This window comes from Hypanus sabinus, chromosome 20 (assembly GCF_030144855.1).
Source record: "Hypanus sabinus isolate sHypSab1 chromosome 20, sHypSab1.hap1, whole genome shotgun sequence".
NCBI lineage: Eukaryota > Metazoa > Chordata > Chondrichthyes > Myliobatiformes > Dasyatidae > Hypanus > Hypanus sabinus.
In genome coordinates, this window is record NC_082725.1 from 67,391,376 (window position 1) to 67,415,422 (window position 24,047).

The following is a 24,047-nucleotide window of genomic DNA, read 5'->3' on the forward strand; positions in this document are numbered from 1 at the left end:
CGTGAGTTTTGAGGAAAAATGAGGAAGGTGCAGGACATGTGTATTCCAGAAATGAAGAAATACTCAAATGGTATAAGACTACAACTGTGGCTGACAAGGGAAGTCAAAGCTATTGTAAAAGCAAAAGCAAGAGCACATCAAAGCAAAAACTAGTGGAAAGATAGAGGATTGGGAAGTTTTTAAAAACCTACAGAGAGCAACTAAAAATCATTAGAAGGGAAAAGATGAAATATGAAAGCAAGCCAGCAAATAATATCAAAGTGGTTAGTAAAAGTTTATTCAAGTTTGTTAAAAATAAGAAAAATGAGAGTGGACATAGGACTGCCAGAAAATGAGGCAGGATAAATAATAACAGGGCATAAGGAGATAGCTGATGAACTAAATGAGTATTTTGCATCAGTCTTCATTGTGGCAGTCTCTAGCAGTATGCCTAATGTTGTAGTGTGTGAAGGAAGAGAAGTGGGTGCAGTTACTGTTACAAGAAAGAAAGTGCTGAAAAAGCGGAATGACCTAAAGATGCACAAGTCACCCGGACCAGATGAACTTCACCCCAGGTTTCTGAAAGAGGTAGCTTTAGAGATTATGGTGGCGTTAGAAATGATCTTTCAAAAGTCATTAGACTCTGGCATGGTGCCAGAGGACTGGAAAATTGCAAATGTCACTCCACTCTTTAAGAAAGGGAAGAGGCAGCAGAAAGGAAATTATAGACCAGTTAGCCGGACCTCAGTGGTTGGGAAGATGTTGGAGTCCGTTGTTAAGGATGAGGTGATGGAGTTGTTGGAGACATAGGACTAGATCATTATAGTTTCCTTAAGGGGAAAACCTTGCCTGATGAACAGACAAGATTTTGTTGGACTTCTTTGAGGAGGTTACATATGTTTCTAACCCTCTCCAGTATTTGCACATCCTTTCTAAGAAAAGGGCCCCAAAACTCTCAAAACTGCAAGTGAGACCTCACCAGTGCTTTATAAACATTACATCCTTGCTTTTATATTCTTGTCCACTTGAAATGAATGCTAATATCATATTTGCCTTCCTTTCTACAGACTCTGTCTGCAAATTAACTTCTAAGGAATCCTAAACAAGGACTCCCAAATCCCTTTGGACCTCAGATTTTTGTGTTTTCTCTGTATTTACAAAATAGTCGACCATTTCATTGCTTCTACCGAAGTGATTAATCAAACGCTTCTGGACACTGTATTCCATCTGCCACTTCTTTGCCCATTCTCCTAATCTGTCTAAGTCCTTCTATAGTGTCCCTACTTGCTTGAAATTAACTGTTTTTCCACCTAACTTCATATCATCTGAAAATTTTGCAACAAAGTCATCAATTCCATCATCTAAATCGTTGACATATAATGTAAAATGAATCTGTCCCATCACAGACTGAGTGAAACACCACTAGTCACCATCAACCAACCAGAAAAGTCTTCCTTTGCTCCCACTCTGCCTCCTGCCAATCAGCCACTGCTTTATCCATGCTAGAATCTTTCCTGTAATCCTATGCAACTGTGGCTTGTTAAGCAGCCTCATGTGTGGCCTTCTGGAAAATCCAAATACAATAACATCAACCAATTCTCCCTTGTCTATCCTGCTTGTTATTTCTTCAAAGAATTCCACTAAATTTGTCAGGCAAGATTTTCCCTTGAGAAAACTATGCTGACTACATCCTCTTTGATCATGTGCCTCCAAGTTCCCCAAAACCACATCACTAACAATCAACTGCAACATCTTCCCAACCACTGAGGCCATTCTAACTAGTTCCTTTCTTCTGGGTCTCTCCCTTCTTGATGAGTGACATTTGCAATTTTCCAGTCTTCCTGAACCATTGCGGAACTGGTGGGTCCAATTTGAAGACAGAATACTATTTAAATGGTAAGACTATTGCCAGTGTGAGAGATCTTGTGGTCCATGTCAATGGGACACTCAAAGCTGCTGCACAGATTGACAGTGTTTTTAAGAAGGTGTATGGTGTGTTGGCATTCATCAACCATGGAATTGAGTTGAAGAGCCATGAGGTAATGTTACAGCTATCTAACAACTTGGTCAGACCCCACTGTGTTCAGTTCTGGTCACCTCACTACAGAAAGGATGTGGATACTATAGAGAAAGTACAGAGGAGATTTGCAATGATGTTGCCTGGATTGGAGGGCGTACCTTATGAGAATAGGTTGAGAGTACTTGGAGTGACGGAGGATGAGGGGTGACCTGATGGAGGTGTATAAGATGATGAGGGGCATTGATCGTGTGGATAGTCAGAGGCTTTTTCCCAGGGCTGAAATGGCTAACACGAGGGGCATAGCTTTAAGGTCTTGAAAATGGGTATCGAGGGAATGTCAGGGGTAAGTTTTTCCACACAGTGTTGGGTGTGTGGAATGCACTGCTGGCAGTGGTGGTGGTGGAGGCGGATACAATAGATCTTTAAAGAGCCTCTTAAATAGGTAATGGAGCTTAGTAAAATAGAGGGCTATGCGCAAGGGAAATTCTGGACAGTCTCTTGAGTAGCTTACACGATCAGCATAACATTGTGAGCTGAAGGGCCTTGTAATGTGCTGTAAATTTCTATGTTCTATTCCATAATGTAGTGATATTTGAAAGACCATTATTAATGCCTCCACAATCTCTTTAACACCTCTTCACCATCTGGTCCAGGTAACTTGTCTACCTAGAGTCCTTTCAGTTTTCCAAGAACTTTCTCTCTAGTAATGGTAATTTTACACATCATGACCCCTGGCACCTAGAACCTCCACAGTGAAGACAGATGCAAAATACTTATTCAGTTCATCCTCCATTTCCTTGTCCCCCGTAACTACCTCTCCAGCACTGTTTTCCAGTGGTTCGATATCCACTCTCACCTCTCTTTTACATGTTATGTATCTAAAGAAACTTTTGGTATCCCTTTTAATATTATTAGGTAGCTTTTGTATTCTATCTTTACTTTAATGACATTTTTTTAGATATTTAAAAGCTTCCCAATCCCACTGGTTTTTGCTCTATTATATACCCTCTCTATGACTTTTATGTTGGCTTTGATTTCTCTTGTGACATCTTGCCTTTAAACTGCTTCCTCCTCCTCCTCAAATTTCACGGTGAATTCGATCGCATTATGATCACTTTACCTTAAGCTCTTGAATCAATTCCGGTTCGGTGCACAACACCCAATGGAGAATAGCTGATCCCCTAGTGGGCTCAACCACAAGCTGCTCTTAAAAAGCCATCTCATAAGCACTCTTGAAATTGCCTATCTTGGAAACCCATACGAACCTGATTTCCCAATCAACCTGCATATTGAAATCCCCCATGACTATTGTAACATTGCCCTTTTGGCATGCATTTTCTGTCTTCTATTGGAACTTGTGAACCACATCCTTACTACTGTTTGCGGGTCTGTACATAACTCACATCAGTTATGTACAGACCCGCAGTTCCTTAGCTCTATTCACAACAATTCAACACCTTCAGACCTATGTCATCTCTTTCAAATTATTTAATTTAATTTTTTACCCACAAAGCCAAGCCACCCCCTCTGCCTTCCTGCCTATCCTTCCAATACAATGTATTCTTGGACATTAAGCTCCCAGCTATAATCTTTCAGCCATGATTTAGTGATGTTTAAAACATACTTGCTAATCTGTGACTGTGCTGCAAGTTCACAGACCTTATTCCATATACTTCATACATTCAAATATAACACCTTTAGTCTTGTATTCACCCTTTTCGATTTTGTCCGCCTTTTGCATTGCAACTCATCCTGTTGACTGTAATTTTGCCCTGTCATCAGCCTCTCCTTGCTAGGAGTCTCTCTACACGTTGTCAACCACCTCATCTTCAGCACTATCACTCCGGTTCCCATCCCCCTTCCAAATATGAGTCTAAACCCACCCAAACAATTCTAGCCAACCTGCCCACAAGGATATTGGACCCCCCATGGGTTCAGGTGTAACCCCTCCCTTTTGTCCAGATTGTGCCTTTCTCAGAAGAGATCCCAATGATCCATAAATCTGAACCCCTGCACATTCCTCGGTAACACATTCACCTGCCAAATCATGTATTCTTACCCTCACTGGCGTGTGGCACAGGCAGCAATCTGGAGATTACTATCCTGGAGGTCCTGTTTCTCCGCTTTCTACCTAGCTTCTCACCTTGTCAACCCATGTCATTAGTGCCAATGTGTACTAAGAGTTCTGGCTGCTCACCCTTGCCCTTGAGAGTGCCATGGGCACAATCTGAAACATCCCTATTCCTGACACCAGGGAAGCAACACACCATCCTGATGTCTCTTTTCATCTGACCGAAGAATCTCCTATCAACACTGCAGTCCTCTTCACCCCTTTGCTTTTCTGAGCCACAGCACTGGACTCAGTGCCGGAGACCCAGTCACTGTGGCTGCCTCCTAGAAGGTCGTCCCACCTAATAGTATATAAAGCTGTATACTTATTATTGAGGGGAATGGCCACTGGCTGTGCATTTCCCCTCCTTCTCCTGACAGTCACCCAGGTCCTGTCTCCTGAAAGCTAGGGGTAACTACCTCCTTGTAGCTCCTGTCTATCACTTCATTCTCATGTATGAGTGGAAGGTCATCCATCTGCAGCTCCAGTTCCTTAATGTGTTCTCTCAGAAGCTGCAGCTGGTGAAGATGTGTTTATTTCACCATACTATGCACTAATACATGAACAAATAGGAACAGTGAGATAAACTTACAAGTTGTAAGAGGAACAAATTTGTAGAGAAACATAAGGTTGTTATAGTAGATGATTTTAACTTTCCACATACTGACTGAGGTTCCCATATTCTAAAAGGTCTAGATGGGATAGAAATTGTCAGATATTTTAAGGAAACTTTCCTGAATCAGTGCATAGGAGAGTGTGTGCGATTTTGGCCTACTATAAGGGAATGAGACAGGGCAGGTGATAGAGGTTTATGTAGGAGAATGCTTTGAAACTAATGGCATTGTGATCATTAGATGCAAAGTAAATATGCAAAAAGATGGGTCTGGTCCATGGGTTGAGATTCTAGATTGGAGAAAGGTTAACTTTGATGGTATCAGAAATGGTCAGGCAAGTGTGGATTAGGTCAGACTGTGTTCTGACCAAGGTGCATTTGGTAAATGGGAGGCCTTCAAATGTGGAATTTTGAGAGTACAAAGCGTATCTTTGCCCCTCAGTGTAAAAGGTAAAGATAACAAGTGTAGGGAGACTTGGTTTTCAAGAGGTATTGAGCCGTGGTTAAGAGGGAGAAAAGGTGCATAGTAGGCAGATGCAGGTAGGGTCAGTGGAGGTACTTAAAGGGTATATGCAATGCAAAAGAACATTTAAATAAATCAGAAGGAGTAAGAAGGCATGAGGTTGCTCTAGCAAACAAGGTGAAGGAGAATCCTAAGGGAGTTTACAGAAATATTAAGAGCATGAGATAAAATTTGTCCACTGGAAGATCAGAATGGTAATCCATGCAGGGAGAATAAAGAGTTGGGGGAGATCTTAAATTAATATTTTGCATCTGTTTTTACTTAGAAGATTGACATAGTCTATAGAAGTGAGGCAAAGTGGCATCAAGTTCTTGAACCTTGTAGAGATTACAGAGGGGGAGGTGTTTGCTGTCCTGGGGGAAGTTAGGGTGGATAAATCCCCAGGGCCTGAACAGGTGTTCCCTGGGACCATGCAGAAATTACCAGAGCCCTAGCAGAGATATTTAAATCATCCTTAGAGACAGCTAATGGTCCAGAAGATTGGAGGGTAGCCAATGTTGTTCTGCTATTTAAGAAAGGCTCTTAAAAATAAACCAGGAAATTATAGGCCAGTGAGCCTGACATGAGTAGTGGGAAAAGGTAGTCTAAAGGACTAGATAGAAGTATTTGGATTAGCATGGTTTTGTGTATGGTAGGCCAGGTCTAATCAAGCTTATACATAATATCTGAAAAAATGTGTATTAGAAATATCATATTTATCCATTAACTGTGAAAAAGACATTTATTCCCTTAATTTTCCATGTTAAAAAAGCCTTATCCAAAGTTGATGGTTTAAAAAAGAAATTAGAATAAATATTTCTAGAAAGTAGAAAATCATTTAATTCAAAAAATCTACGAAATTGAAACCAAATTTTTAAAGTATGTTTAACAATAGGGTTGAGAGCTTGTTTACCTATTCTGGAGAACGAAAAAGGAAGAGGAGCTCCTAATAAAGAAGCTAACGAAAACCCCATTACTGAATTTTCCTCCAGCTGTAACCATGAAGGGCGATCTTGGTCGTCTATATCATAAATCCAAAAAGTAATATAACGATTATTAATTGCCCAATAATAAAATCTAAAGTTTGGTAAAGCCAGTCCTCCATCTTTTTTTTGAGTTTTGTAATAAAAGTTTATTCACTCTAGAGCTTTTATTAAACATGTCAGCCAATTGTCAGGTGAGTTCAAGGATATGTTCACTGCTGCAGTCCGAGTTTCCTATCTACTCAAAGGGCAACTGTTTTACCTAAAGGAGCAAGGTGAGCTGCCTCAGCAATTGTTGCCCAGTTGCAGTGCTTTGAGAGGTTGCTGATGGTCCTGGCTAAACAATGTTGAATTCTGATATTTTAATTTGAGGTCCTTTCAGAAGTCAGGATAGAGGCACAACATTGGTTGTTTCATGATCATTTTGTTGAGTATTAATTGAACAAATAATTGAAAAATGGGCTAAGATAGATCTCTACTAATTGCAGAGGAGAGTCAAAAGAAGATGAAGATAAAAGATGGCACCAGCTTTGTGATCAGCTCTTGTATACATAGATAAGGAAAATGCTAATTAAATTTGCAACCAAGTCAGCTAATGAGAAAGCCCCAATTCAAATAATTGAGTACCAAGAAAAGCTTCCAGAGCTTTCCAGAATCATACCGATATAGCCACTAAGAGATGCACATTTACATACTGTAACCTCTAGGAAACGTATTAAACAGTAACAATCGTGCAAGTATTTATATGAAATACTAGCAGATAATTGTTAAACTGTGAAGAAAATAATTGAACAGTCTAAGAATAAAACTGTCTAATCCAACAGTAAGGAACTAGTCCTGCTGCAATTTGTCTATCACCACAGTACGTCTACAGCACATGCAATCTCACTGGCTCGCCCCACTTGGCCTTAGATCATCTGGATCTAAGGTAATACCTACGTCAAGCTACTGTTTAATGATTACAGCTCAGTGTTCAACACAATCACACCCTCAGTTCTAATCAACAACTCCCAAACCTGAGCCTCTGTACCTCTCTCTGCAACTGGATCCTTGATTTCCTCACCAGGAGACCAGTCTTTGCTGATCGGGGGGAAAAAAAATCATCACCTCACTGGCATTCAACACTGGCACACTTCAAAGATACATGCATGTTTAGCCCAATGCCCCACTCATCCTACACCTACAACTTTGTGGATAGGCACAGCTTAATTGCCATCTATAAAGTTGCCGATGTGAATATTGTCATAATTTCAGATGGTGTTGAGGCTACATAGAGGAGTGAGATATGCTGGCTGAATAGCGTCGCAACAGCAACATTGCATTTAACATCAGTATGACCAAGGAATTAAATGTAGGCTTCAAGAAGGGGAAGTCAAGGAGCACACCCACTCCTCATCAAGAGATCAGCAGTGGGGGAAAATATAAGCTGTTTCAAATGTCGGATCTCTGAAGATCTAACCCGGGACCAACATGTTGATGGAATTCCAAAGAAGGCATGACAACAGCTATATTTCATTAGGAGTTTGAGGAGATTTGGTTTGTGTAAAGGGGAAGCAGGTTCACAAGATTGATAAGTGAGACAGAGAAGACGCTGATTACAAATAAGCACATTAACCATTTATTTGCAAATAAACAGTAAAACATCCAACCAAACATCCAAGTTACAAAAACTGTAACACTTAACATTTAGTATCTCTTCAAGCTCAACAGGTTCTTCATTATGTCTTCACAAGTTACACAACAACAAAACTAAGCATTCATGTAGACTCTCCTATATCTGCAGCATACTTTCCCAATTGTTTCAGCATGGATTGCAACCTCAGTGCAAATTCAAGATCCATTTATTATCAAAAAATATATAAATTATACAACCTTGAAATTTGCTTGCTTACAGGTAGCCACAAAGAAACCTGAAAGAGCCCAATTAAAGAAAAAAACAATAAATGGAAAAGACCAACACTTGATGTGCAAGAGGAGGGGGAAAAATTCAAATCATCGCAAAAAATTGAAGTGAACAACAACATTACAAGCCAAAACTGAGTCCTCTGATTCTTTTTTTTATAATTATATTTTTATTTGGATAAGGTATTTGCAAGTATTGCACAAACTTTTTACTTATAAAACCTTTCCCATTTTTTATATATGTATAAATTGATATATATTTATACATTCACAAGTACACACTAAGATACAGTATGTAACAAGGAATAAAAAATATATAATTAGGCACTTAAACAGATATTTAAGTGTAATTCCATTTTATTAAACTAAATAATAATTATTATTATTAAAAACAAATAGCAATAATAGTGGTTGAATAATAATTTCCATGTATCTCTTCTGGTCCATTTCTTTCTAGTCCAAAATATTGTGTGTAACCCTATGTAATTTCCATCGTAGGTATTTGTATCCTAACACGTTCATGTTTGCTCCTACCCACTGACATACGTATCCAATACCTGTGCACTTACTTACTTCATTTTATAATTTTTTTCCCAAATCCTTTACTTGTGTTAATTCCTCATTTTCCAGAAGTAGAACGTTGAACATTCAAACCAAGGGAGCTTACGTTAACACTATTAATAGTTAATGAGGAAAACAGTATGAACAATTAGAAGAGTCATCCGAAGTCTGCTCGCATTGGGGTTATAAATTCGATCCATTTATTCCAAATCTGATAAAATTTTTCTTTTTGAATTCTCAGAGAGTAAGTCATCTTTTCCATTTAAAATATTTCCAAAATAACTTTATGACGATCTTCTAATGTAGGTGATGTTAGATTTAGCCGCTTTCTGGTGATTGATTTCTTACTTGCCGCTAAAAAGGTCTGCAGCAGTTTTATATCTTTCTTCTGTTCTGAAAACAATGTATGCCCCAAGTAGAGAGTCTCCAAGTTCAGAGGCATCTGAGTCTTAAATAGCTTAACTGATGTTCTGTGAATGCCTTTCCAATGTAAACTTAATTTAGGACAGTCCCAAAAAATATGGTAAAGATTTGCATCCTTGGAACCACACCTTCTCCAACACGCCATATTTGTGTCTTTGTATTTTTCCTGGTATGGGGTCTTGAAGTATCTTATGTTTTTTCATCAATGTTCTCTCCAAACCAAAGAGTTAGTTGAAGACCACTGAAAGCTGCATATTTTCCCCCAAACCTCCTCTGAAAGTACCAACCCCACTTCTTCCTCCCACTTCTCTTTAATATACAATCTGTTTTCATTTTTGGCATGAGAGAGGGCATTATATAATTGAGAAATTGATTTACTTGGTATTGAGCTGTAAGCTGATTTCAGAATCTTGAAAAATTCTAATTCTGCTGTTGATCAGTCTGTACATCTACAGTTCTGGTTAAAGTAGAGTCATTCTTGAAGGTACCAAATATGAAAAAGTCATTATGTTCTAGGCCATGTTTGTCCTTCAGGTATTGAAAACTTTGTAATGTACTTTTATGTTTGAATGTGAGGTGGGTTGTAAGATCTTTCTTTGTCCATAATTCAAATTTTTATCTCCTCTGCTGGGAAGGAATTCAGTATCATAAGCGCACCATCTGAGAAGTTTTAACATATTGTAGATTCCACATGAATTGGCCACCTTCTGCCATACTTTTAGTGTGAGATTTATCCAGCTGTTTTTAATCTTTTCCGATTGGCCCATCAATCCTTCATCTGCAATTGAAGCCTGTGGAGAAGAACTGTCGATCAATCCAAATTCTTTTTCCTTCCATCTAGCCTTGTTTTCCCCATTACACTGGTATAACAGGGTTTATCTGTGAAGCATAAAATAGTTTCTTAAGCAAGGAAGAGCCATACCTCCTCCTTCCTTCCCTAACTGTAAGGTGTTAAATTAGATTCTAGGTTTCTTTCCTTGCCAGGTAAAGTGGGAAATCCATTTGCCCCGTTCCCTGAATTGATTATCGTCTACCTCCACAGGTAAAGTCTGGATAAAGTAAAGTAACCAAGGGAGGATATTTATTTTTATGGTATTTATCCTTGAATTTAGACTTAAAAGGGGGATTAAGATTCCATCTAAGTATATCTGCTTTTATCTCTGAAATTAATGGCTCATAATTTACCTGTGACAGTGTTGAAAGATCTTTTGGCAGTGTTATTCCTAAATATTTTAATGATTTAGCTTCCCACTTAAGATCATATGTATCCTGCAGTTTTTTGGATGCTGTATAATTTAAGGACATAACCTGCATTTTCTTTACATTAATTTTATAACCTGATATTTTCCTGAACTCATCCAACAGTGTAAACATTCCTATGAAAGGTTCACTCAAATAGACTGAGACATCATCTGCAAATAGCACCACCTTGTGTTCAATCCCTGCCACCTTGATACCATTTACAATTTCACTCTGTCTTATTAGTTACTGGGCTAAAGGTTCAATGTATAGTGCTAAGAGGAAAGGGAAAATTGGGCACCCCTGTCTAGTTCCTCTCTAAAATAAAAGAATCAGAGAGGTCCCTGTTTATCTTAATTCAAGCTGTAGGGCTGGCATAGAAAGACTGGATTACTTTAATAAACTTTTCTTGAAAGCCAAATCTTCCTAACACTTTGTATAGGAATACCCATCTAACTGAACCAAAAGCTTTCTCAGCGTCTAATCCACTACCATTGTCTCTGTCCTGTTCTTAGTAACCTGTTCTAGTATGTGTAAAGTTCTCCTTAGGTTGTCCTAAGTTTGTCTTTGCTGGATGAATCCAGTTTGGTCTAAGTGGATAAGGCCAGGTAGAAGCTTTTCCAGTCTACGAGCTAATATAGATGTAAATAACTTGTAATCCAAATTAAGGACACTGACTGGCCAGTAATTACTGCATTCTAGTTTATCTTTACCCTCTTCAAGAATAGCTGAGATAATCACCTCTCTCCAGGAAGGTGGAATTTTAACTCTCTGTGAGATCCAGTTAAAGGTGTTAAGTAATAATGGAGCTAACTGTGACTTCAGTGATTTGTACCACTCTGAGGTAGACCCATCAGAGCCTGAGGACTTTCAGCCTTTAACCTAGAGATGGCCACGTAAAGTTCTTTGGCAGTTACTGGTTCTAATAAATATTCATTTTGTAAGTCTTTGAGCTTGGGTAGTTCTAAAGAATTCAGGAAAGTGTCTATATGGGACTTATTGGAGGCTCGGGCTTGAGAGTACAGCTCTCGATAATATGTTTCAAAACTCTCGAGTTTTCCCTATTGTACTCTCAACAAGCTTTGTTTTTGGATTCTTTATTCTATGAATTATAATGTTTGCATGTTGCTTACATAACTTATATGCTAATAATCTAGCTGATTTACCTCCTACTTCATAATTCTTTTGTCTCAGGTAAAGAAAATTTCTTTGAGTTTCCAATGTATAAATTTTATCAATTTCACTTTGCAATTTCTTAATTTCCTGTTTTAAATTAGAATTAATTTTGTTACTATCTACAATTTGAAGTTGTTTAAATTTTCCTTGAAGGTCTGCTAATTTTTGTGTTTTGAATTTTTTCATGTGAGTAGTAATGGAAATAATTTTTCCTCTCAGTACAACTTTCAAAGTATCCCATAAGATCACTGGTGATGTTTCTCCCGTGTCATTAAGGTCTAGGTATTCTTTGATTCCTCCCCTTAATCTTTCCATTACTTCTGAGTTATTGAGTATATGTGAATTTAACCTCCATAGTGTTTTCCTCATTTTCCTTTCCAGATTTAGAGACATAGAGACTAGGCTATGGTCCGACAGATCAATTGTTGCAATGTTACACTCTTTTATCCTGAATCTATCTATGTTAAATATTTTTAAAATGTCTATCCTTAAGTAAGCTGAATGAGGGGAAGAGTAATATGTATAGTCTCTACTAGTGGGGTGTAATCTATTATTCCCAACTCCTCCTTCAATGATCTCACTTTCCTAGTCAGAGGTTTATTCTGAATAACTGTTCCTGAAGAATCTAATGCAGGGTTTAACCTAATATTAAAATCCCCTCTGCAAATTACTAACCCTTGAGAGCTGGCCATTAGGTCAAAAATGTGTCTCTAGAATGACCATCCACTACCTGGTGGAGCATAAACATTCAGAAATGTTATTTCAGTCCCTTCTATTCTTCCTGTAATCTTTACAAATCATCCATCCTTGTCTTTAATCTCTGAAATATGTTCATAGTTAAGAGCACTGGATATTAAAGCAGCTGCTCCTCTTTTCTGGCTCAGTTTATATGATGAATAAAATACATGCTTAAAGCCCATTCTTTTTAATTTTGCATGTTCAGATTGGCTCATGTGCGCTTCCTGAAAGAAAACTATTTGTGCCCTCCCTTTTTTCAATTTAGACAATCTTATTTCTCTTAATTGGATTCAACACCTCATTGCCATTATAGGAAATTATTTTTACAGGTTCAGTTTGCATTTTTCTCCAGTAGGAAAGAATACACTCTCCTTTTCTAAACAAACAATAAGCAATCCCTTCTCAACAGTAAACCAGAATATAAAACCAAGCCCTAAGCATTTTTGAACGTAGAACATTTGAAAATTTTCCCCGACTTCCAACAGTGAGTGCTGAGCACTGACCTGCCTCAGCTCAGAGGGGTAACCTCTATCTTCACCCTGTGATAGAGGGCCCTCCGCAATGTGAGCAGTCATAGAGAATTCTCTCCTTTTTATGTCTTGACCTTATTGCTATCGTTCAAGTTATTCCATCTGGTTTATTTTCAGTTATCAGCTTTAATTTTACCTTTAAGTCCGATATACTCTTTTCAGTCATTAACCTGTACTCTCTGGATGTTCGCATCTGAATAATTGCAGCTTTTCCTTGTAGCTTGACACCCTGGCTCGAGTGCAGCGTCCTCGCCACGCTGGCTGCCATGACTTCTGCCAAATCCTCTCCAGTTGAGTAATAACCCCTATGGTCTCCGACATTGCCTCCTCCACTGTAGCGTAGGTTTTTGTCCCTTTGTCGTAAAAGACTCTGAGCTGAGCTGGATGCAGGGTCTGGAATCTGATGTTGTTTTCCTTCAAGTCCCTGCGTATTCCTTCTGTCTGGCGAGGATCCCAGGTGCGTAATCGTGGTTAAAGTTGATTTTACAGTTGCTCCACATAAAGCCTTTCTTTTGCCATGCCAGTTTAAGCACTTCCTCCTTCGTTCTTTAACTGAGAAATCTGACTAGAATCGATCTGGGCTGGGCATCTGCTGGGGGCTGTGGTGCTAACGCGCGCTGGGCCCTTTGTAGGTCTTTTGCATCTGGTATGTCAAGGTTCTCTCTGAGCAGCTTCTCCATGAAGGGAATCACCAATCCGGGTTTACCTTCTGCTCGTTCGGGAACTCCATAGACCCTCACATTTCCCTTCTTGGTTTATTAGTTTCCACTGGAGCTGGTCTTGTAGCTTCAGCATTTCTGCTACCACTTCCACTGCATTTTGCAGCCTCCCCTCAGACTCTATCATCCTTCGTCTAACCTCAGATTAGTTTTTACTATTTTTCCTTTAATACCTTCCAGCTGTTTGTTGTTATCTTGTCGGAAATCACAAATTTCTCTGAGAATCAAAGTCAGGTTCACTGACTCTTCCTCATCTCCGTCCTAGCTAGCCGTGGGGAAGCTAGGCCCCTAGTGTTGCTGCGACTCGTTGTATTTATCAGCATTCTGAGCGGACTTTTATTCTCATAATTGTACATCATCCTTTCCCCTTTTGTTGATATAGTTATATGATAAGTATTGGTCTAATTTTGCCTTTGGGGCAGTTTACATTCTTTTTCGTCGAGAGACCTTTCCCTGCACTGCCATTTCCTTGGTGACCCAGAAGTCCTCTCCCGAGTCCTCAGATCTAAACCCTGGAGCAGCCCACAACCCCAAAGCCTCGCTTATCTGTTAATCATATTAGTGGGCACGAGGCACAGCAGCCGGAGCAGTCCTCATATCCTCAGCATCATGGAAATGACCATGGTGGACAGCAAGTGAAATCGGCTTTTGTCCCAACCGACATCCTGTGTTTTCAGTCTCTGCGCTGGCATTTAAATTGACCCAACAAAGGAACAGCAGAAGGCTCTGGTGATTGGAGAGATGAGTGAAGATCATGGAGAGTGAGCAAGATCAGCTCTGGGTTGGTGCTTAAATTGTCTAAACAGAATTGTGCCTTGTGCTAGGACCCAGCAACTGTGAAGGACTCGGGGCCTACACCACGCCATCCACTGACTTGCTTCAGGTTCTCAAATAGAGAAAGATAGGAGACGGTGTGTGAGGGAGGATAGGCAGGTGATAGAGAAGGAACACAAGAAGTGTTGTGAACAAAATGGGTGAGCTTAGAGCGTGGATCAGCACTTGGAGATGTGATGTGGTGGCCATTACAGAGACTTGGGTGGCTCAGGGACAGGAATGGTTACTTCAAGTGCCAGGTTTTAGATGTTTCAGAAAGGACAGGGAGGGAGGCAAAAGAGGTGGGGGTGTGGCACTGTTGATCAGAGATAATGTCACAGCGACAGAAAAGCTGTACAGGGATTGCCTACAGAGTCTCTGGGTGGAGATTAGGAACAGGAAGGGGTCAATAACTCTTACTGGGTTTTTTATAGGCCGCCCAATAGTAACAGGGATATCAAGGAGCAGAAAGGGAAACAGATCCTGGAAAGGTGTAATAATAACAGAGTTGCCGTGATGGGAGATTTCCCAAATATCGATTGGCATCTCCCTAGGGCAAGGGGTTTAGATGGGATGGAGTTTGTTAGGTGTGTTCAGAAAGGTTTCTTGACACAATGTGTAGATAAGCCTACAAGAGGAGAGGCTGTACTTGATCTGGTTTTGGGAAATGAACCTGGTCAGGTGTTAGATCTCTCAGTGGGAGAGCATTTTGGAGATGGTGACCATAATTCTATTTCCTTTACAATAGTATTGGAGAGAGTTAGGAACAGACAAGTTAGAAAAGTGTTTAATTGGAGTAAGGGGAATTGAGGCTATCAGGCAGGAAGTTGGAAGCTTAAGTTGGAAACACATTTTCTCAAGGAAAAGTACAGAAGATAAGCACAAGGTACACTGCAGATGCTGTGGTCAAAGCAACACAAACAGCACGCTGGAGGAACTCAGCAGGTCGGGCAGCATCCGTGGAAAGGAGCAGTCAATGTTTCAGCCCGAGACCTGATGAAGAAATGTGGCAAATGTTCAGGGAATATTTGTGTGAAGTTCTGCATAGGTATGTTCCATCGAGACAGGGAAGTCATGGTAGGGTACAGGAACTGTGGTGTACAAAGGCTATAATAAATCTCGTCAAGAAGAAAAGAAAAGCTTACAAAAGGTTCAGAGACAAACACGAGGAAATCTTCAGATGCTGGAAATTCAAGCAACACACACAAAATGCTGGTGGAACACAGCAGGCCAGGCAGCATCTACAGGAAGAAGCGCTGAGTCCTGACGAAGGGTCTCAGTCCGAAACATCAACAGCAAAAAGGTTCAGAGAGCTAGGTAATGTTAGAGATCTAGAAGATTATAAGGCTAATAGAAAGGAGCTTAAGAAGGAAATTAGGAGAGCCAGAAGGAGCCATGATAAGGCCTTGGCGGGCAGGATTAAGGAAAACCCCAAGGCATTCTACAAGTATGTGAAGAGCAGGAAGATACGGCGTGAAAGAATAGGACCTATCAAATGGGACAGTGGGAAAGTGTCTATGGAACCGGAGGAGATAGCAGAGGTACTTAATGAATACTTCAGTATTCACTATGGAAAAGGATCTTGGTGATTGTAGGGATGATTTACAGCGGACTGAAAAGCTTGAGCATGTAGATATTAAGAAAGAGGATGTGCTGGAGCTTTTGGAAAGCATCAAGTTGGATAAGTTGCTGGGCCCGGATGAGATGTACCCCAGGCTACTGTGGGAGGTGAGGGAGGAGATTACTGAGCCTCTGGCAATGATTTTTGCATCATCAGTGGGGACGGGAGAGGTTCCCAAGGATCGGAGGGTTGCTGGTGTTGCTTCTTTATTCAAGAAAGGGAGTGGAGATAGACCAGGAAGTTATAGACCAGTGAGTCTTACCTCAGTGGTTGGTAAGTTGATGGAGAAGATCCTGAGAGACAGGATTTATGAACATTTGGTGAGGTATAATATGATTAGGAATAGTCAGCATGGCTTTGTCAAGGGCAGGTCGTGCCTTAAGAGCCTGATTGAATTTTTTGAGGATGTGACTGAACACATTGATGAAGGAAAAGCAGTAGATGTAGTGTATATGGATTTCAGCAAGGCATTTGATAAAGTGCCCCATGCAAGGCTTATTGAGAAAGTAAGGAGGCTTGGGATCCGAGGGGACATTCCTTTGTGGATCCAGAACTGGCTTGTCCACAGAAGGCAAAGAGTGGGTGTAGACAGGTCATAATCTGCATGGAGGTCAGTCACCAGTGGAGTGCCTCAGGGATCTGTTCTGGGACCCTTACTCTTTGTGATTTTTACAAATGACCTGTATGAGGAAGTCGGGGGATGGGTTAGTAAGTTTGCTGATGACACAAAGTTTCAGGGGTGTTGTGGATTGTGTGGAGGGCTGTCAGTGGTTACAGTGGGACATTGATAGTATGCAAAACTGGGCTGAGAAGTGGCAGATGGAGTTCAACCCAGATAAGTGTGAAGTGGTTCATTTTGGTAGGTCAAATATGATGGCAGATTATAGTATAAATGGTAAGACACTTGGCAGTGTAGAGGATCAGAGGGATCTTGGGGTCCGTGTTCATAGGACACTCAAAGCAATTGTGCAGGTTGACTCTGTGGTTAAGATGGCATACGGTGTATTGGCCTTCATCAATCGTGGAATTGAATTTAGGAGCCAAGAGGTAATGTTACAGCTATATAGAACCCTGGTCCGACCTCATTTGGAGTACTGTGCTCATTTTTGGTCACCTCACTACAGGAAGGATGTGGAAGCCATAGAAAGGGTGCAGAGGAGATTTACAAGGATGTTGCCTGGATTGGGGAGCATGCCTTATGAGAATAGGTTGAGTAAACTTGGCCTTTTCTCCTTGGAGCGACGGAGGATGAAAGGTGACCTGATAGAGGTGTATAAAATGTTGAGATGTGTTGATTGTGTGGATAGTCAGAGGCTTTTTCCCAAGGCTGAAATGGTTGCCACAAGAGGACACAGGTTTAAGGTGCTGGGGAGTAGGCACAGAGGAGATGTCAGGGTAAGTTTTTTAACCAGAGAATAATGAATGGGCTGCCGGGAATGGTGGTGGAGGCAGATACAATAAGGTCTTTTAAGAGACTTTTAGATAGGTACACAGAGCTTAGAAAAATAGAGGGCTATAGGTAAGCCTAGTAATTTCTAGGGTAGGGACATGTTCTGCACGACCTTGTGGGCTGAAGGGCCTGTATTGTGCTGTAGGTTTTCTATGTTTTTCATTGCTACCATTAAACTGAAGATAAACACTCAACAATTCAGGAACGGCTTCTTCCCACCACTATCACTTTTCTGACTGCTACCTCACTCTGTTTTTGCTTTCGTTTTGTATTACTTATTTAATTTATTTATGTTTGTATATACTTCATGTAGTTTACAGATTTTTATCTACTGCAATGTGCTGCTACCACAAAACAACAAATTGCATATGGCAGTGAGATTAGACCTGATTATACACTTGTATGGACTAACTTCTCCATCTCCTAATCTCCAGTGAAAAATGTCCCAACCCGCTCAATCCCTCCATAAGTCAGTCTCCCAAGTCCTGGCAATGTCATCATAGCATTGAAGCTTTGAAGCAAGCTCGCTGAGACAGTGGCACTAATCTTCTCACTGTGTAGTATATCACTGATATTTTTCCCTCAAGGTGTGGTTTCTTTTTGCTCTTATTTTTGCAGGATTATGTCATAGATATTACTATAATATATCTATAGCAAGAATTGAAGGGTACCATTTGGAGCACTGTTTTATTGTAACTTGCTGTTTATTTGCCAGGGTGCAGTACCAAAAGGGAATGCCACTAAAGAATTCATTGAAAGTTTACAGCTGAAACCAGGTCAAGTGGTGTATAAATGTCCTAAATGCTGCAGCATCAAGCCAGAGAGAGCACATCATTGCAGGTAAAAACAACAATGAAGTCATATAATGTCAAAATCTCCTTGTCAGGATTAACAGGTCTCACTCATTTCACTTATAAACAGATTCATCAATTGCAAAAAAAAAAATCTATATAGAATATAATTGTGAGGAGAAAAATGCATTTGAGTGGCACTAGTTTGAGGGAGATCCAGAGAAGGTTCACTAGAGTGAACCCAGGAATGTAAGGCTCAACACATGGGGAGCATTTGACATCTCTGGGTCTGAATGTGAAGGATAGCCTCAAAATAAAGAGATAGCTCTTTAAAATAGATGAAGCAGAACTTATTTAGCCAGAGAATGGTGAATCTGTGGATTTTATTGCCACAGACAGCTGTGGAGACCAAGTCATTGGGTATAATCAGAGGTTGATAGGTTTTTGAATAGTAAGTGTCAAAAGTTACAGGGAGAAGGCAGGAGAATGGGATTGAGAGGGGTAGTAATTCAGCCATGGTTGAATGATGGAGCAGACTCACTGAGCCAAATAGCCTCATTCTACTCCTGTATCTGATAGTATTACAGTATTTAAGACAGATTGGTTATTCCTTAGTTATTCAGCTATGACTGAATGAGAGAGTAGACTCGATAGGCTGAATGGCTAAATTCTTATGGTCCAAGGGCAACATTGAATTTGGCTCACTAATGTTGTGTGGCTGCAGCTTCTCTGACTGTGCCAATATGTTGCTTAAATTACCTTTTCCAACAATGATACCTGCCTTCTTGTTTGCTTCTGAGATTTGTAGTACCAATGGCAATTATCTTGAGGCACTGGAGAAATGCCTCAACGCCATCTATACTGTTTCCACAAAATGTACTACATTTATTGAAATGATGAACACAGCAACATTAGTGGCCTTTCCCAGATCATTATTCCTGGTTCACTCCATTTGAGGCCATGTTGGTCACATGCACAACAGCAGACTCCTGCTGCAGAAACACTATTCAAAGCTTTATCACGGGTTCAGTTACCAGACAGACAACAGTTTCAAGGACATTTCCCTAAAATTGTCATCACAGGTGGTGAAGAAGGCTTTTGGCACACTGGACTTATCATTCAGGGCATTGAATATAGATGTTGGGATGTTGTAGGTGAAGAGTCTGCATTTGGAGTATTGTGTTCAGTTTCGAACACCCTACTGTAGGAGATGTCATTAAGCTGCAAATAGTGCAAAGGGGATCTATGAGGATTTTGCCAGGCCTAGAGGGGCTAAGTTATGGACTGTTTTCTTTGGAGTATAGGAGAGTAAGGAGTGATATATTGAGGAATATAAGATCATGAGGGGCTTTAATGGTGTGGAATGCACAGAATTTTTTTTTCCAGGGTTGGGAATTGAGAAGAGGGGAAAGATTTGATAGCAATCTGAGGGGCAATGTTTTCACCCTATGGAATGAGCTGCCAAAGGAATTGGTTGAGGCAGGTACATCAACATTTAACAGGTATGTGCATAGGAAAGATTTGGAGAGATATGGGCCAAGCAAGGGCAAATGGGGCTAGCTCAGATAGGAATAGTAGTCAGCAAGGACTAGTTGGGCTGGTGCTTTTTTCCGTACTCTGAACATGGTTTTGTGGCTACACAGTATTAAAACATACTTAAGCAATTACAAAAATTTCAAAGGGACCTCGTATGCAAATGATACGTTGCATATTTAGAAAATGTGCAAAGAATACAATTCAACATAGACCAGTTGCAGATATGGGTTATGTCAGTGAGCAAAGCCACCAGCAGCTAAACCAACTAAAGAGGTTTGCAGCTTAAGGAAGTGACTCAGAAGTTTATGACATTGCAATACATTAGAGAGAGAAAAATTGATACTTTTTCTTTGAGAGATTATCATGAGCTTTATTTTAAACTGTTTTGGGATTTGTCATTGGCCAAGGATTGAAGAGTGTAATTAGAGTAAATCAAACTGGTCAGGTGTGATCTTACTCTAATGAAGTATGCTAACTACTTCTGTTTAATCTGTGTCTTTCCATTGACATATCAATCGTGTCTCAATTTTTCTCTTAATATTCCATACTATGCAACATTAAATTTACTAATTCACTAACCTCTTCCACACCAAACTTCATGCATTACAACACCTACTTAGTACTGCTCAATTAAAGTTTGAGTCTAACATACTTTTCTTTGTCTTTAATGGGCCCTGCTCCTACCCTTGCCTTTTCCTTAATCTTGTCCGCCAGTGGTATTTTTTTATCCCGTTTACTTTCCTAATTATTTTTAAAGGATCTTCCCCTTTTCACTTCTGTTTATACTTCATTTTTTAACCTAGTGATCAATATCCCCTGACTTACAGAATTCCTTGTTCTTGCTGTCCTTTCTCTCTTGCAAATATATCAGGTACCTACATGTAACTGCTTCCAGATTATGATGTTGAAATCAACCTTTTTCCCAATAATTTCCATGCTATTAAAACTGCAAAAAACAGTAGGCCACCTGAAACCTCTAGCATGGATGAAAAAGATTAACGTTACAGTAAACTGGAAGGTAATATAAATTTAGGTTGTAAGAGCTTCTACAAATAGAGAAGAAGAGTGCAGAAAAAGAGGATGCTTGTCTCTGAGCTTGGGCGAGAATTAATGTGAAATAAAAGGTAGAAATTTTATATCAGTCTTTACAGCAGCAAAGATGGAAAAAACACAACAGGTAATCAGAAAATTGGTGAGGAACTTGGAATAGTCACAATCATGAAAGAAGGGAACAAGGGAAAATCCTGGGAACTATAGACTGATGAGTCTCATGTCAGTTGTAGGGAAATTGCTGGAGAACATTCTTGGGGATAAGATCTTTGAGCATTTGGAAACCTATGGCCTAATTAGGAAGAGCCAGCATGGCTTTGTACTTAGCAGGTCGTACCTTACTAACGTGGTTGAATTTTTTGACAAGATGACGAGAGAGATTGATGAGGGTTGTCTACGTGGATTTTAGCAAGGAGTTTGACAAAGTCCCTCGTGGAAGGATAATCCAGAACATTAAGATGCATGGGGTCCGTGGCGAATTGGCAGTTTGGATTCAGAACTGGTTTGCACAGAGAAGACAGAGGGTAGTAGTTGAAGAGGCTTATTCAAGCTAGAAGTCTTTAATTTGTGGAATTCTACAAGGAGCTGTGCTGGGACCTCTGCTGTTTGTGATGCATATAAATGACCTGGATGAAACTGTAGATGGGTGTGTTAATTTGTGGATGATACCAAAATGGTGGAGTTGTGGATAGTGCAGAAGACAGGTAAAGAATACAACACATCATTGATCAGTTGCAGATATGGGCAGACACATGGCAGGTGGAGTTTAACCCAGATAAATGTGAGGTGATGTACCTTGGTAGGGCAAATGCAAGGAGACTGTTAAAGAGCAAGATGCTTAACAGTGTTGCTAAGCAGCGAGATCTTCAGTTCCAAGTTTGTAGCTCCTTGGAAGTGGCTGCACAAGCTGATAACGTGACTAAGGCTGACGGAATGCTTTCTTTTATTAGTTGAGGCATTGAGTTCAAAAGTTAGGAGGTAACGTTGCAACTTTATAAAGCTCTGGTTAGGCCACATCTAAAGTATCGCATACAGTTCTGGTTGCCATTCTATAGGAGGGATGTTGACCCTTTGGAGAAGATGCTACCTGGTTTAGAGGGCATAGGCTAACATGGGAGTCTGGACAAACTTGAGTTGTCTTCTCTGGTGCACTGGAGGCTGAGGGGAGAACTGATAGAGGTTTACAAGTTTGAGAGGATAGGGTGGACAGAGCATGTGTTTCCTAGGATTGTAAGATCTACTACCAGAGAGCATGCATTGAAAGTGGGGGGGGGGGGGGGGAGGAGGGGAGGTAGGTTCAAAGGGGATGTGAGGGCTAAGTTTTTTACTCAGTTGTGGATGGCTGGAATGTGCAGCCTGGTATGTTGGTAGAGGTAAATACATTAGAGGCTTTTAAGAGATGTTTGGATAGGCACATGAATGTAAGGAAGATGGAGGGATATGGAGATGGTATAGGTGAGGGGGATTAGTGTTTGGGTGTTTCTGATTTGCTTTTTTACTGGTCCAGCACAGCATTGTGGCTGAATGGCCTCTTCATGAGCTGTGCTGTTCCATGTTCGAAAAGTATGAAGGAATGCTAATGGGACAAATCCTGCTTGTATCTTTAGGATGTTCCAATAGTAGATGTGTTCACAAAATCTCCTATTCTGGAGGTATTCCAAGGGATTGTCAGCTTGTAACTTTACATTCACTGTTCTCAAAGGGAGAGGGTAGAAGCAGGGTATTGTAAGTTGAGGGAACACTTGAGCTTGGTATGTACAGCAAATCATGTTATGCTTAGGCAGATTTGATATGGTTGACTGAGAGAAGTGTTGTTTTTGAGGGTGTAACTGAGTGAACAAGAAACAGTGAACCTGGCGTATCTGGATTCCAAAAGGCATTTGATAAGGTGGCAGAACATTACACAATACAAGGGCTTTGATGTTGATGGTAAAGTATTAACTTACATGGTAAAGACAGAAAAGATTAGAGATCAAGTTAGCAAGCTCTAAATAATAAATTGGGGATCAGTGCAGGAACCATTAATGATGACTAGGATGAAGTGACTGAGTGCATACCCAAGTTTGGTAACACAAAGAAAAGTGGGGAAGCTGTGAAGAATCTGTAAATGCGTTATGTGAGTAGGCAATGTTATGGCAGATGGTATAAGTTTGTGGAAATTTAAGGGTATTCATATTGGTAAGAAGAATGAAAATCAAACACCAAAATATTATTTGTCTTGTCAACTAAGAACACAGAACAGGATTATACAGGAGCGGGCCCTATGCCTGTAATATTGTGCCAAATTAATGAAGCTCATCCCTTCTGCCTGAATGTCGTCAATATATTCCTCGATTTGCCACACATTTACACAGAAAACCTACAGCACAATACAGGCCCTTCAGCCCACAATGCTGGGCCAAACATGTACTTTAGCAATTAACTAGGGTTACCCATAACCCTCTGTTTTACTAAGCTCCATGTACCCATCTAGGAGCCTCTTAACAGAACCTATCGTATCTGTCTCCACCACTGTTGCCGGCAGCCCCTTCCACACACTCACCACTCTCTGCGTTTTAATAAAAAAAAACTTACATCTGACATCTCCTGTTACCTACTTCCAAGCACCTTAAACCTGTGTCCTCTCATGTTAACCATTTCAGCCCTGGGGGAAAAAGCCTCTGACTATCCACACAAACAATGCCTCTCATCCTCTTATACACTTCTATCAGATTACTTCAGATCAGAAACTTTGTCACATGGTGCGAGCAGAATCATCTGCAGCTTAACATGAAAAAGACTAAGGAGCTGGTGGTGGACCTGAGGAGGGCTAAGGCACCGGTGACCCCTGTTTCCATCCAAGGGGTCAGTGTGGACGTGGTGGAGGATTACAAATACCTGGGGATATGAATGGACAATAAACTGGACTGGTCAAAGAACACTGAGGCTGTCTACAAGAAGGGTCAGAGACATCCCTATTTTCTGAGGAGACTGAGGTCTTTTAACATCTGCCGGACAATGCTGAAGATGTTCTACAAGTCTTTGGTGGCCAGTGCTATCATTGTGTGCTGGGGCAGCAGGCTGAGGGTAGCAGACGCCAACAGAATTAACAAACTCATTTGTAAGGCCAGTGATGTTGTGGGGGTGGAACTGGACTCTCTGAAGGTGGTGTCTGAAAAGAGGATGCTGTCCAAGTTGCATGCCATCTTGAACGACGACTCCCATCCACTCCATAATGTACTGGTCAGGCACAGGAGTACATTCAGCCAGAGACTCATTCCACCGAGATGCAACACTGAGCATCATAGGAAG

At 40.5% G+C, this 24,047-nt stretch overlaps 1 protein-coding gene across 5 annotated transcripts in view; it reads left to right on the forward strand.

The window, feature by feature from the left end:
* The window catches only part of LOC132378613 (palmitoyltransferase ZDHHC3), a 110,488-nt gene that overhangs the window by 35,656 nt on the left and 50,785 nt on the right, over window positions 1-24,047 (forward strand). For all 5 annotated transcript variants that reach the window (XM_059945702.1, XM_059945699.1, XM_059945703.1 and 2 more), the window contains one exon: window positions 18,095-18,219. In XM_059945702.1, coding sequence (XP_059801685.1) covers window positions 18,095-18,219 — 125 coding nt within the window. The remainder of the gene's footprint in view (window positions 1-18,094; window positions 18,220-24,047) is intronic.